The sequence below is a fragment of the Haliotis cracherodii genome, unplaced genomic scaffold (assembly GCF_022045235.1).
Source record: "Haliotis cracherodii isolate W230 unplaced genomic scaffold, xgHalCrac1.p SCAF_9, whole genome shotgun sequence".
Taxonomy (NCBI): Eukaryota; Metazoa; Mollusca; class Gastropoda; order Lepetellida; family Haliotidae; genus Haliotis; species Haliotis cracherodii.
The window spans coordinates 37,980,293-37,995,850 of record NW_027266343.1 but is presented as its reverse complement, the minus strand read 5'-3'; the positions used below and the strand labels follow the sequence as shown (position 1 = coordinate 37,995,850).

Here is a 15,558-nt window from a genome sequence, read left to right as displayed (position 1 = left end):
TACATCCACAAAGCTCCATATTTTTAATATAGATTGCAATTTCCTGCTTAAAACGTTCAGAATAACACAATTTAACAAAAAACTTTCGTCAAAATCTGAAATTCATCATACACGAGGACAGTACCATAGCTGTAGTTTGATTGGCTGGCTTAGGTCACGTGCTCAAATTTGCCAATCACGAACCTTGTAACAGATTTTGGAAAGTAAGCGTCATTAGAAACCAATGTTTATCCTACAAAATTGCATGATACAGCTACGAAAAGACTCTAGGCGATGTTACAAGCGTGTTGATGAAAACACAAGCTTTCTACCAATGTGTCATATGTCAGTCTTCGACAAACGTGTTATTCATACAAAACTTCGAAAAAGGAGTATTTTTCATCATGTTACTGAATGGACAGCAGCTGTTATCAGGAATTGGGTGATGACAGATACTTTTTACTATGCTTTTTAACATAAAAGTATTAAACGATGAAAATAAAGAAGAAAGAGGTAAGTGGAATTTATGAAATCTTATATTTGCCGAAAAACGTTAATTTTTCGCTTCCTTGGTCCTTAATCTGGACGTTATGAATGTGTGAGCTTCTATTTGTTTATTTACAACAAACTTTATTAAGTTGTAAATGCATTATTTAAATAATGTGATAAACATAACTTTCATATTTATAATGAATGAGTGAGGTTTTATGCCGCTTTCAGCAATATTCAGCAATATCACAACAGGAGACACCACAAATGGGCGTCACACCTTGTACCCATGTCAGGACTCGAACCCGGGTCTTCGGCGTGACGAGTGAACGCTTTAACCACTAGGCCCTTCATATTTATAAACCATAGGATCAGACCTTTCAAATGGTGTATAACATGTAGTAGCAAAGATGTTTTACAAGCAGATATTTTCTTTGATAGATGTTGGCTTCATCTATCACACAGACTCTGGAACACGGTGTCACAACAGTAAACGCTTCTGGTTGAGTGGTGTTGAAAGAGTTAACACAATGTAATAAAGAGAAGGTAATAAACACAACCTGTCTTCCACACAATGTTGACATAGTAGTTTTCATTTCACAGAGAAGCCAGGAGATCAAGAAGTTACAATTTGTGACGTTCAGACATCTATGGCACTGCAGGTCTTAAGGTCCAAGGGAGACAACTGGGAAAACCCGAAATACCTTGTGCAGGCAAACCATCTGCTTTAAAGAACTGACATCCCTGAACTCACTGTTCATCTGTGCTTAATGTTATCTCTTCACAGATGTTCAAGTTATAACCTTGTACTCCTCCCTTGTGTGGCACGTATTCTACCATGCATTGATAAATGATTGGTTAAAAAGAGGTTTCCTTTTTGCTACGGAAACTCTTTCAAATATATTAAACCTTTTCACAAAAAAATGGCTGCTGATCGATCAGCCCCCTATGTGAACTGAAATACATGTCTATATTTCCTCTATTACACGCTGGGTCTCTGATACCAGCCAGGTATCTCATACACACTGAGTCAATGGCTCTCGTGAAATTAATAGATGGCATACAACGTGGTGTTTTTGGCGACAATGTGATGTTTTAGGCCTTACCCTGACTGCTTTGATGATGAGATTACAAGACTTTATGGAGGCATAACTTTTGCATACAAATGAAATGAAACAGGGAGACAAGCATGGGGTACTGGGGATTTGTTCTGCCGGAATCCACATGGGGAGACAAGCATGGGGTACTGGGGACTTGTTCTGCCGGAATCCACATGGGGAGACAAGCATGGGGAACTGGGGACCTGTTCTGCCGGAATCCACATGGGGAGATAAGCATGGGGTACTGGGGACTTGTTCTGCCCGAATCCACATGGGAGACAAGCATGGGGTACTGGGGACCTGTTCTGCCGGAATCCACATGGGGAGACAAGCATGGGGTACTGGGGACCTGTTATGCTGGAATCCACATGGGCAGACAAGCATGGGGTACAGGGGACCTGTTATGCTGGAATCCACATGGGCAAACAAGCATGAGGTACTGGGGACCTGTTCTGCTGGAATCCACATGGGCAAACAAGCATGGGGTACAGGGGACCTGTTCTGCCCGAATCCACATGGGGAGACAAGCATGGGGTACTGGGGACCTGTTCTGCCGAATCCACATGGGGAGACAAGCATGGGGTACTGGGGACCTGTTCTGCCGAATCCACATGGGGAGACAAGCATGGGGTACTGGGGACTTGTTCTGCCGGAATCCACATGGGGAGACAAGCATGGGGTACTGGGGACCTGTTCTGCCCGAATCCACATGGGGAGACAAGCATGGGGTACTGGGGACCTGTTCTGCCCGAATCCACATGGGGAGACAAGCATGAGGTACTGGGGACCTGTTCTGCTGGAATCCACATGGGGAGACAAGCATGGTGTACTGGGGACCTGTTCTGCCGGAATCCACATGGGGAGATAAGCATGGGGTACTGGGGACCTGTTCTGCCCGAATCCACATGGGGAGACAAGCATGGGGTACTGGGGACCTGTTCTGCCCGAATCCACATGGGGAGACAAGCATGGGGTACTGGGGACCTGTTCTGCTGGAATCCACATGGGGAGATAAGCATGGGGTACTGGGGACCTGTTCTGCCCGAATCCACATGGGGAGACAAGCATGAGGTACTGGGGACCTGTTCTGCCCGAATCCACATGGGGAGACAAGCATGGGGTACTGGGGACCTGTTCTGCCCGAATCCACATGGGCAGACAAGCATGGGGTACTGGGGACCTGTTCTGCCCGAATCCACATGGGGAGACAAGCATGAGGTACTGGGGACCTGTTCTGCCCGAATCCACATGGGGAGACAAGCATGGTGTACTGGGGACCTGTTCTGCCGGAATCCACATGGGGAGATAAGCATGGGGTACTGGGGACCTGTTCTGCCCGAATCCACATGGGGAGACAAGCATGAGGTACTGGGGACCTGTTCTGCCCGAATCCACATGGGGAGACAAGCATGGGGTACTGGGGACCTGTTCTGCCCGAATCCACATGGGCAGACAAGCATGGGGTACTGGGGACCTGTTCTGCCCGAATCCACATGGGGAGACAAGCATGAGGTACTGGGGACCTGTTCTGCCCGAATCCACATGGGGAGACAAGCATGGGGTACTGGGGACCTGTTCTGCCGGAATCCACATGGGGAGACAAGCATGGTGTACTGGGGACTTGTTCTGCTGGAATCCACATGGGGAGACAAGCATGAGGTACTGGAGACCTGTTCTGCCCGAATCCACATGGGGAGACAAGCATGAGGTTCTGGGGGCCTGTTCTGCCCGAATGGGGCTGTGTTTATCCTGTCTGGAATCGGCACCGGGAGACAGTCAAAGGGTCCTGGGGGCAGGCACTGAGTATGTGGGAGCAGTCAACTCACCCCGTGTCCAGTGTTTCCTCCTCCACTAGCACACCATCAGTATTCTCATTCACGCGCAGGAACACGTAGCTGTCAAGGTTCGGCTGTATAACTGGAAAACATCACACAGAACGGTCATAATTAAAACCACAAAGCTCGCAGGTACACCTAAAATACTTACCAAAACAGAACCATCCCCTTCACCGACAGTTCCTCAAAGTCCTAAAACACCCTTGTACTTCTTGACACTAACTTTAATCAAGGCAACTTCCTGTATGACAATAGGTGAGATGAAATGGGGTTTAACGTTGCGTCAAACATTACTGCACTTGTATACCGATGTGCATGCATGTGTGTGTGTCAGTGTGTATGTGTCAGTGTGTGTGCGTCTGCTTGTACTTTTCTGAACTAATGCAGCCCACTGGTTGGTTGGTTTGTTGTTTAACGCCGCACTCAGCAATATTCCAGCTATTATGACAGCAATCTGTAAATAATCAAGTCTGGACCAGACAATCCAGTGATTAATATCATGAGCATCAATCCACGCAATTGGGATCGATGACATGCATCAACCAAGTCATCGAGCTGACCAACAGATCCTGTAATTCGCCCCCTTACGACAAGCATAGGCACCTTTTATGGCAAGCATGGGTTGCTGAAGACCTATTCTACCCCGGATCATCACGGGTCGCTAGTCCACTGAGATACCATGCTGTAGCTTAACGTGAATACCCCACTCAGACACAGTATACTGACTCCGAGCTGACCAGTCCTTGTTTTATCCCCTTAATGCTGAGCGCATTATAAATGTAAAGTCCTAATGTTTACAATAAAAGTATGAACAGTGTGTGTGGCCATAGACTGTACATCAATACTCCAATTATAATGCTGCGTGTTGATTTGCTGCCATCATCTTGCTTCTGATATAAACTGTAAGTAACATCAAGTTATACTGAGAAAAACACGGACACTAGTAAAGCAGCCATGCACGTATACCAACATTGCAATACAAGTGCAATAATCTTGGACAAGACTTTAAACCCCCATACATTTGTAACGGTAAAAGGGAGGTAATTCAATTGACTGTATACATGAGTTACCTCCCTTCTCATAAAGATTGGAGCACAAATGACCAATTACTTCTATGAAAATCGCAGAAAGAATGTAAAAAACAGGTAATCCCCCCGCCTTATCTCTTCCACTGAAAAGCTCTTTCCTGATTTTCAGCCTTTTCCTGTCAGTCCATTGGACAGCAGTTCAAATGTGACCAGATTTAAGATGTTATAAGGGAATACAATATGTTTGTGGTGTAAGCTTAGTTCCCCTTACACTAACTAGGCACTTGATTTGTTTGTTTATAGTATAGTTATCCCCACACAAAGCGGGAGGAATGGGTGCTGTCTGTCCATCCTTCCGTCTGTCGTCCATCATGTTTCGTTTCCAGAGCATTACTCGGGAACTGTTTAATATCTTATTACGAAACTTGACATATGTGCTTTTTGGTCTTTCGAAATATATTTTTATGGTGTTTCCATGGCAACAAACTGGACTTAGACTCAAATATGTGTAGCATTAATTTCCAGAGCATAACCTGGAAACCATTTCGGATGTTATTATGAAACTTTGCATATTTATCAAACACATGCTAAAACCGGTTTTCTGGGCTACAAGTTAGACTTAACCTAAATACAGCTTTCAATACCAGAGCGTAACTTTAAAACCAGACAGGTTGTAGTGTTCATTTCTGGACCATATATCCATATTTTTTTCATATATTATCCATGGACCTACAGATCCATATTAACAGAAGCTGGCATGCTATTTTGGATTTTCTGTATAAAGATCAATGCAGGGATGTCCGAGAACCGTTACCATAATTACCTAACTGAGATGTATAACGCTTGATAAGGAACTTGTACAAACAAGATTTGAACAGTACTTTAGTCATATCATGGCGTATAAAACCCACAAGTAAGGGTATAATGCTGACAACCCTAGAAACGTAATCGGGGTGATTCTAAGTCCTAACCAATTATGACAAGTTCCTGGCACGTCTAAGAGAGACAACTCTGCAACTGGGGTGCATGAAACGACTGGGCCACCTGGTTGGGATCTCTTCTTACCCAGAATCCACATGGGGACCACCTGACTACTTACTTGATTGCGCAGGAGTTAGTGTTTGTAGGTTGGCCGGCATGTGTCTCAGGGATAAAGTCTTGAAATGTGTCTCCATTCCTTGCTGAAACCTGAAATATAATGGCAACTGTTTGATGAGAATGAACTCTTGAAGTGTACCACTGTCTCATCAGTATTGTATGAGAAACAATCTCATTAAAATCAGATCTAAGTTGTCACTGCCGCTAAACAAAGATCTCAGGACATACCATTGCAGGTCAGGTCAGAACGACCTTTCGCGAATTTTGACCGACCACTGAAACGACTAACATCAGCCAATTAGAAAGCAGCTTTCTCGAGCTTTACGGCACTCGTTTCAACCTGGCGACTTCCATTTCAGACTACGCTTGAAAAATATGTTGATACCGCTCGTGATTATTATTTTGAAAACTGAACAAACAAACATTCCGGAATGTCTAATATATGGTTGTGATTGTATGGCAGTGCTGTGCAACATCTCCTCTGTTCAAATGTTTATCCCACGGAAGTGAGAGATAGACGATAATTTTCAATTGTCGTTCGGAATACCCCGTGTTAATATTTTTGAGGGTGCATGATTAGAAAACACATTCCGACTGTCACTTTCATGATCTGGTAAGCCACGTTTTGATTAGTCCAATGAAAGGTCGTTCTGACGTGACCTGTAATGGGATGTCCACAGATTTTTATAGCAAGAACTCAGATCTGATTTTAATGAGTGAGTGAGTAAGTGAGTTGGGTTTAACGCCGCTTTTAACTGTATTCCAGTTATATCACGGCGTGTCAGCTTAATGTGGGAGGAAAGCCCGTAATGATGCAGGTCTCAGACGTCTACCACTTCAGTGAAACCCACGAGCACGGGTACGGTGCTGACAAACCCAGAAACTTAATTGGGGCGAACCGGGATTCGAACCCACAATCATAGGTTTCTGGCGTGCCGAAAGGATGCAACTATGCACAAAAGACGACTGGGCCACCCATGCCCCCTGATTTTAATGAGATTGCATGAGGAGTAGATAGGGTGTAAGTACCTTGATGCAGGAAACAGGTGTAGTTGACACAGTTTATTATGAAAACATGCTACTCAACACTTTGTAAGAACCAAAATTTTACCTACTCTTTTGCAAAAGTGTATTCGCCAGGCGACATCAAGGCCATGTCATCATCCTTCCTCTGGGCTTCAGCTTGCAGGACGTAGGCGGAGTATTTCTCAATCTGCAACATCAGCAACAACACTGAACACAACATGACAAGTGGCTGGTGGATTTTCAAAAGAAACAGAATATTTTACACAAATACCATCGGTTGGTTTGTTGTTTAACGCTGCACTCAGCAATATTCGAGCTATATGACGGCAAGTGGTCTGTAAATAATCGCGTCTGGACCAGACAATCCTGGACCAGCTAATAATATCATGAGCATCGATCCACGCAATTGGGATCGATGACATGCATCAACTAAGTCAGCGAGCCTGACCACCCGATCCCGTTAGTCGCCTCTTACGACAAGCATAGTCGTCTTTAATGGCAAGCATGGGTTGCTGAAGATCATTCTAACCCGGATCTTCACGGGTCAAACACATATACCAAATTTCCTAAATATATATTTCAATATGGCTGCTATGGCAAAATTGGATTCAAACTCCTGAACAAATTGGGGTGTCATCATTGGTGGGAAAGTGAGATTTCCAGGTGCATTGGTTTCCGAGGAGATGATGTGTAAGGTAATGCAGTTTGAGAGAAAATATAAGAATGGCCAAAGATTAAATATAGCAACAAAAAACAAACAAAAACAATCATAAAAAACGGAACACATGTGTTCACATGTACCAAATTTCACAACATTTTGAACAAAAATGGCTGAGTAATGGCGTATGGTCAAAATGCAAAGGTCAAGGTCAAAATTTAATATAAATACCAAGCCAATACTCACTACACATGTACCAAATTTCATTACAATTTGAAAATAAAATGGCTGAGAAAGTGGCCATAAATAGCTTTTTTCAATACGACTGCTGTGGGATGGTAAGGATGTGAACTATAGTCCTGTCTCCTCACTCCCCTAACCCTTAAAATAGTTACCTTTTCTAATCTTAATCTCAAGTAGCTGCTGAGTACATAGCGGATTCTGTCAATCTGAAAGATGGAAAAAAAATGGACGATGAAAACATGAAGAAAATTCTTAACAAGTACTGACCAATGTTTAATGTACAATGAGCATGTGAGTAAGCTGGTTTTCTGCTGTCTTTAGCAATATTCCAGCACTATCATGGTTTGGGCACACCAGAAATAGGCTTCACACATTGTACCCATTTTGGGAATCAAAACCAACCTTCGGTGTGACGAGTTAACACTTTAACCACTAGGCTATCCCACCCACCTTATGTGCAATGATCACCATGAAGATCCGGTTTGCTTGCCGAAAGAGGCAACTAGTGAGTGAGTGAGTTGGGTTTAACGCCGTTTTTAACAGTATTACAGTTATATCACCACTTGTCAGCTTAATGTGGGAGGAAAGCCCAAAGTGATGCAAGTATCAGACATTTACCTCTTCGGTGAAACCCATGAGCACGGGTATGGTGCTGACAAACCTAGAAACATAATCAGGGCGAGAGGCAACTAACAGGATCAGTGAGTGGGTTTGGTTGGGTGAGTGACGTTTATCGTCACTTTCATCAGTATTCCAGTTATATTACGGCACATCAGCTTGATAAAGGAGGAATTCCCGAGGTGATGCAGGACTTAACCGTTTACCACTATCGTGAAACCCACAAGTACGGATATGGCGCAGACAAACCTAGAAACATAATCAGGGTGAAATGGGACTACAATCATAGGATTCTGGCGTGCCCTAGGGATGCAACTCAGTGAAATGTGATGCCTTTGTTGACTGGGTCACCCATGCCCTCTGACATGGAGGCAAAATGAGTTCATGGTAATAGTCACGCAATATTTTTCATTTAACAGTCAAAAACAAGGCATCCTTTACATGGAAGCATCAAGATTATCATACACGTCTGCATCTTCCCGAGGCAAGAGAGTTAACTGACTTTAAAAGTCCAGTTTCCACCCTTGCCGAACTAGGCTGGTATTATGGAGTTAGATTTTGGCTGGACTAACGAGTCTATGCATAGTCCAATCGAAATCCAACGAAATCGAAATCCGGTTTGTGAACTGTCATGCAGATTTAAGGTCGATTGCAGGATTTGCAAAGCATGTGCACCACCAACTCGTCAACAGATATTTTCCAAATCTGTTCATGTTTTTAATCAAGGTGCTCACGTGATTTGATGCACTTCGAGATGTAAGACCCGTTTTATCACAATATAGACCTTGATTATCGATCAGATCGTCTTGACTGGGTGCTGCCATTTTGTTTGAAGCAAATGCAAGTGATACGAGAGGTGGATTTTGATTGGTCCATTGGAGAGGCAAAGAAGGTACATAACTCGTAATAGCCACTGGTGGCCCTACGCTTAAGCCCAGGAATTCCAGCCTAGTTCGTCAAGGGTGGAAACTGGAATTTTAGAGTCAGTTAACTCCCTTGCCTCGGGAAGATGACATGTCTGTGTGATGCACACACTCCATAAGTATATCAGTACCCAAAACATCACTGTGCTGGAATATTAGAGAAAAAAACTAGAGGGATGTGTATAATCGATTTTAGAACACCCATGAAGATCCAGGTAGGGAATAGGTCTTCAGCAACACATGCTTGAAGTAAAAGGCTACTATGCTTGTTGTAAGAGGCGACTAACGGGATCGGGTGGTCAAGCTCGCTGACTTGGTTGATGCATGCCATTGTAGCCCAATTGCGTAGATCGATGCTCATGATGTCAATCACCGGATTGTCTGGTCTGGACTTGATTATTTACAGATTGACGTCATATAGCTGTAATATTGCTGAGTGCGGCGTTAAGCAACAAACAAACAAATAAAAGAACTAAACAGTAACTGCTGACAGACAGATGCTACTGATGTAAGGGAGACAACTGTCATTCAGGAAGTTGTTATGACAGCACATAAATCGTATCAGTGAGGTTGACAGTTGTAGGTATGGGATGTTAGTTTGATTGAGATGTTTGTTGTGTTTTAGGAATGATTGTATTTGTGGAAATGTTCATTTGACAGTTTGATATCTTTGAGGAAACCAGATTAACTGTACAAGCTTCTTTTCTCTTCCTTCACTACTTTCAGTTGCTGACTAGTTCTTAATGCTGAACTAAACAGACAGACAATTTAAACATCTTTGTCTCATTCAAGCAGAACGAGCTACAAACTTTAGAGGACCAGTTAGATAAGGTTAACATCTGTCATCTGGACAAGACGATTTTCTAAGGCTGTACATCGACATGTGACTTCTCACCTCCATTCTATGAATGCTGACTTTAAAATCTCCCCTCTTGGCTGATCGGATGTTCTCCTCCATGGCTGTGATCTGCTCCAGCATACAATCCACAAGGTCGGTCTTTGCCTCCAAGAGGTCAGGGGAGAATTTCTCATCTAACCATGCCTGAAAATATATTATATCAGAGTTGAGAGCCAACCACACCTGAAATATATTATGCCACTGTTCAGTGAGTGAGTGAGTGAGTGAGTGAGTGAGTATTGTTTTTAGACAGCTTTTAGCAATATTCCACCAATATCATTGTACCCATGTCAGGATTCAAACCCGGGTCTTAGGCATGGCGAGCGAACGCTTTAACACTAGGCAACCCGACCGCCACATACCACTGTTCAGAACCATGCCTGAAAATATATACAGCATACCATGTCAGAGTTTAGAGCACTACCTGAATATACAGCATACCATGTCAGAGTTTAGAGCACTACCTGAATATACAGCATACCATGTCAGAGTTTAGAGCACTACCTGAATATACAGCATACCATGTCAGAGTTTAGAGCACAACCTGAATATACAGCATACCATGTCAGAGTTTAGAGCACAACCTGAATATACAGCATACCATGTCAGAGTTTAGAGCACGACCTGAATATACAGCATACCATGTCAGAGTTTAGAGCACAACCTGAATATACAGCATACCATGTCAGAGTTTAGAGCACTACCTGAATATACAGCATACCACGTCAGAGTTTAGAGCACGACCTGAATATACAGCATACCATGTCAGAGTTTAGGGCACTACCTGAATATACAGCATACCATGACAAGAGTCAAGACCCAACGCATACCAGAAAATATATATGTCACATCTTTGAGGAACTCATGAATAGATATCATGTTCCAATAATTGATGAAATTATAATTTTTTTTATTAATTCTGTCTCGGTTTTCCAAGCAACTTGCACTTTAAGGTTAATTTTGTTTAAAGTAAGTAACTTTACTCTTAGCCCTTGGATCGTCACGATATGGCTGAAATATTGCCGATGTGACGTAAAGCATTAACTCACTCACTCACTTAGCCCTTGGATCCCCTTTCAACTTATGCCCTTTACGATAATTAGGGTGGGGCACCTCTTGCCAATCAAGCACCTGTTTACCATAATCAGGGTTAGGCATCCCTTTAAGACCCTTTGGGTTTTTTGTCCAGTAGGGTATGGAATATGTCTTTAAACAAATTAATTTGATTCAACTTCAAACAAATGGCTACTGTGCATGCACATAAAGGTATTGACCAATCAGGTGCTGATTAGGGCTGGGACAGGTAATTCGGGTACTCGGGCCGGATGGGTACTGTGAAGGACCCCGATACCCACAGGACTACCCCGACCCGTGGTTAGTCATATGATATATTGTTTAATGACAAAAATGATTTAGAACTATTTGGTTACACTACAAGTAACTAATGTTCGCAATTCTTTTTGACTATTCACCCATTCCTTCTGACTTTTATATGTTTGAATAACGATAAAACTTCAGTCATCTTCCGTTTATGCATGACCAGATCGTTTTATTCGTGTATCTAAATACATTTTGTCCAGGGCTACGGCCAAACTATTCCCAATCGGACATTTTGTACCTTTCTCTTGAGACCTACAGGGGAAACCCGGGTAGGGTCGGGTCTTAGGGGATGGGTACCAGGGTAGTAAATTTGGACTAGTCCAAACCCTTGTGCTGATCACTTCATAAACGGGCACTAATGGCAGAAAACTCACTTTGTGATCCTGCGTGTACAATGTTTATGTTTATTACAAACTGTTAATCTCTGAGCTGTTCTGGTGTTCACAATCAGCCTATCAAAACATCTGTGGCCATGCTCGGCTATCTAAAGTGACAATAAACAATTTAAGGCAAGTGATTAACTGGATTAAGTACTGATACATTGTCCTCAATTTACGCTCTTAGTAACAATAGCAGAGCTCTAGTTAAGCTTTTGGTTATTTGGGTATTTACCCAGGGGTTTGATTTTGATTGGGTATCCATCATTTTTAGAAGGTATTCAAAAACATTTTACCCCCTGTTTCTTAACATTTGGGTATTTTAACTTAAAACCTGATTTGTAACAATCCCTGTAAATCATTCAAAAATATGTGACTAGTAGTATACTTGTCTGCGTCTGCTTGCAGCCCCCTTTCTGGGAAGCCCTTTTTGTTTGCAAAACCTAGCAAGAAAGAATGACACTTTCTACAACATACTTTTCAATTGGCATCTATCAGTAGGTTTGTCATAGAAGCTTTTCCGAATGTAACTGTTGTTAAGTGAATTTGGCGATCGGCTGATACACAATCATTTTATCTAACAGTTGTAATATACGCAATCGTTTATTTAATTGTAATAAAATACACATTAATTTTATTTCAATAGGGTACTTTTTGTAGGGTTTTTGTTGCGTATTTGATACACTAGGTTTTGATTTGTCTACATATTTCAGTTAATGTATTTATGCAAATACGCAGCTTATTTAGAGTTCTGAATAGTAAACCTGTGATTAGGCTATAGCTTTTGAAGTGGCTGTATTCTGTCTATAAAACACGACTGGAGAGTGGAATTTCAGTATTGAAAAGATTACGATGACAAACACACTTCGCAAGAGTAAATCTCCATAATTATACATGTAGTTTATTTTATTTGTGTTAGGTTTTTGTTTAACGCCGTACTCAGCAATATTCCAGCTAGATGAAGGCAGTCTGTAAATAATCAAGTCTGTATCAGAGAATCCAGTCATTGATATCATGAGCATTGATCCATGCAATTGGGAGATCAACTAAGTCAGCTACTGAACACCCGATCCCTTTAGTCACCTCTTACGACAAGCATAGACGCCTTTTTGCGGCAAGCATTGGATGCTGACTCGATCCGGTTAGTTGCCTCTTATGACAATCATGGGTTGCTGAATACCTACCGTATTTTCTTGAGTATAGTGCGCACTTTTTTTCCAAAAAACACAGCTGTGTAGAAGGGGGTGCGCATTATACACGAATTATGAGTTTGGATGTTTTTTTCCCCCATGGAAAGACATTACCGTGAGCACGAAACACCGGAAATACCGTGTCAACAAATCCATACTGAAGTACGCAAAATAATTATGTAATTACACTGTCTGTCTATAAAAAGTGTTCTTTGTATTTCTGGACTTATGTTTGTAACTTACTTTTTCAATTTTATTCAAAATTCCTTATTATATTGTTTTTATTAATTTCGGTGAAATCGTGTGTGAAGCGATCGGAAGATCGCACAACTCACCGTTATCAACAGCAACCACGGTCAGAATACCGCTATTGACGCCTTGAAACGAACTTTAGTTGACAGAGAATGGATACATATATCATAAATGACATACTTTGACTCGTTAAAAGTCATATTTGTTTTTGATTGACGATTCTATGTCAAAATGAAATTCTCGCGCTCACGTGATCCCGTGCGCGTGAGCCTTGACGGTGACTGGTCAGACATGTTCCATGTAAAAAAAAATACCCGGGAATAGCGATCAGCTGCTTCGCTTAGGGTTATTATTATTTTAAATATGTTTAGTTAAGGCTGCATTTAATTAAGAAAATAATGGAATATATTATTCCTGATAAATAAAATAGTTTCAGATACAATTGTTGCCGATCCTTGCATTAAAAATCCTATAAAGTTATATCATTGGGTGTGTCTTGACCGAATCACCGGTCGATTCCAAGAAAACGTGTGTACAGCTGATTGCTGTTTCCGGCTTAGTTTACGAGAAAATACACAAGGTAATCTTAATCCCTAGATATAAAACAATGCCTAGCAGAACAATCAATACTATTTAAACGGTAAATAACCATGTCTGGTGATTTTTTTAACTCAAATTTCGAATTTGTACTGACGGAAGTTTCTCAGCACCCGTTCGTTTGCCGGACTTCGCTGAAAGGGTACGGTGTAAATTTTTTCTGCGCATAATATTCAAATTTCTTTTTTTCCAAAATATTGAACCCGCTAGAGGGGGGTGCGCATTATACATGGGCGGCACTATACTCAAGAAAATACGGTATTCTAACCTGGATCTTCCTGGGTATGGTTATTTGTGATAGCGCAGTGGTTCTGTGGTGACATGTGGGCTAATTAGTTGTAGCAGCATGTCTACATAATTATGCAAAACTATGTTGGTTTTCTCTGTTTATTTGATGTTTAACACAGCAGTCGGCAATATTCAAACTATATGACGGCGGTCAGTAAATAATCGAGTCTGGACCAGAAAATCCAGTGATTGACATCATGAGCATCGATCAACGCAATTTGGAGATGATGACGTGCATTAACCAAGTCAGCGAGCCTGACCACCCGATCCCGTGAGTTGCCTCTTACGACAAGCAGGGATTGCTGAATACCTATTCTACCCCGGATCTTCACAGGTATGGGAGATGTTAGGGAACAACACTAACAAACGGGTAGGAGGATTTCCTGACACACGTCAACTCTTACTGCTGATCGGAATCAGGACAAATATCAAATGTATTCAAGTTTGATACCTCTTCTAATTTCTGAAGTACTTCAGCTGCTGTCATTGTTTCAACCTCTTCATCTTCCTCCAGAGACAGCGCATCTAGTTCCGACATGTTTGAGTAATATTAATATGAAGTATAAACAGTGCCGACTTTGGATAATGTAAACAACTTCACGCCAAATTTCCCGCCATGTGAGCTTCGTGATGACGATGTACCTTTCAATGATTTGTGAAAATTATTTAACAAATTTATATCCCCTAATTAATACCTTTTGACAACTAATGTACTATATGGGATGTATATAATTATCCCAGAATAATAATTATCCAAAAAATAAGCTTGTCACAAACGATCACTTTATTTTGTAATTTCGCAGAAAATTCAAAATTAGTCTCGCGCAATCTCGTTGAGCGAACGAGATGTTAGCAACTTAGTCCAAAATGGCGACTGGCCGTCGTCCTATTCTCCCAAATGAGCCCTCTTCTCCTTCTTCAAATGACGTTGGAAGAGAATTATTTGAAGCATGTAGGAATGGTGATTTAAGCAAAGTTAAGAAATTAGTCAATTCTCACAACGTTAACTCCAAGGATACCGCAGGGAGGAAATCTACACCTCTTCATTTCGCTGCTGGTAAGGAAGTGTTCGGGCCTCTGGCCTAGTGGTGTTTTCAGTTTTGATCAAATTTGAGTGTTAGTCCATTTTTCCTACACGATATTGTTACTGCACTTTTCTTACACATTTTTGTGTATCACACTTTATGAATTTCGCTTTCCTACTTGCAGTAGACCTGAACTTAAAATGTCTGTTGTATGCTAACATCCACAGCTGGTTGAAGAAAGATCAATTAGTCATGATTTGCTGACAAGGCTCAAAGTTCGTCAAGGGTTTTCCAAGCCAAAATAAGTGCTTATCCTGCAAACGCTGAACGTATGTTAAAATATGGAGACTTTTCCAAGCTGAATTAGTTTCCGTCCAGTTTGCTTATGCTTTAGCCCGCGATCAGCTGATGGCTGCATATCGTCATGTTGGTTATTGTTGTGTAAACAATGAAACTAGTCATCCCGTTCGCTCATGTGTCAAAGTGTGTGAAACACAGTTGTTTTCCCTATGTTCTTTGGGTCATTTGAGTGGAGATGCTGAAGCAAAAGCAGA

At 41.8% G+C, this 15,558-nt stretch overlaps 2 protein-coding genes across 3 annotated transcripts in view; one reads left to right on the top strand and one right to left on the bottom strand.

Moving 5' to 3' along the window:
• The window catches only part of LOC139452751 (DNA replication complex GINS protein SLD5-like), a 31,545-nt gene extending 16,959 nt beyond the window's left edge, over positions 1-14,586 (bottom strand). The window contains exons 1-6 of the mRNA XM_071234344.1: positions 14,431-14,586; positions 9,893-10,039; positions 7,609-7,662; positions 6,645-6,742; positions 5,531-5,619; positions 3,395-3,485 (exon numbers count right to left, since the gene is read on the bottom strand). Coding sequence (XP_071090445.1) covers positions 3,395-3,485; positions 5,531-5,619; positions 6,645-6,742; positions 7,609-7,662; positions 9,893-10,039; positions 14,431-14,517 — 566 coding nt within the window. The 5' untranslated portion in view covers positions 14,518-14,586. The remainder of the gene's footprint in view (positions 1-3,394; positions 3,486-5,530; positions 5,620-6,644; positions 6,743-7,608; positions 7,663-9,892; positions 10,040-14,430) is intronic.
• Positions 14,587-14,841: 255 nt separating this feature from the next.
• Positions 14,842-15,558, top strand: part of LOC139452141 (poly [ADP-ribose] polymerase tankyrase-1-like) — a 48,727-nt gene continuing 48,010 nt past the window's right edge. For both annotated transcript variants that reach the window (XM_071233479.1, XM_071233478.1), the window contains exon 1: positions 14,842-15,036. In XM_071233479.1, coding sequence (XP_071089580.1) covers positions 14,847-15,036 — 190 coding nt within the window. In that variant the 5' untranslated portion in view covers positions 14,842-14,846. The remainder of the gene's footprint in view (positions 15,037-15,558) is intronic.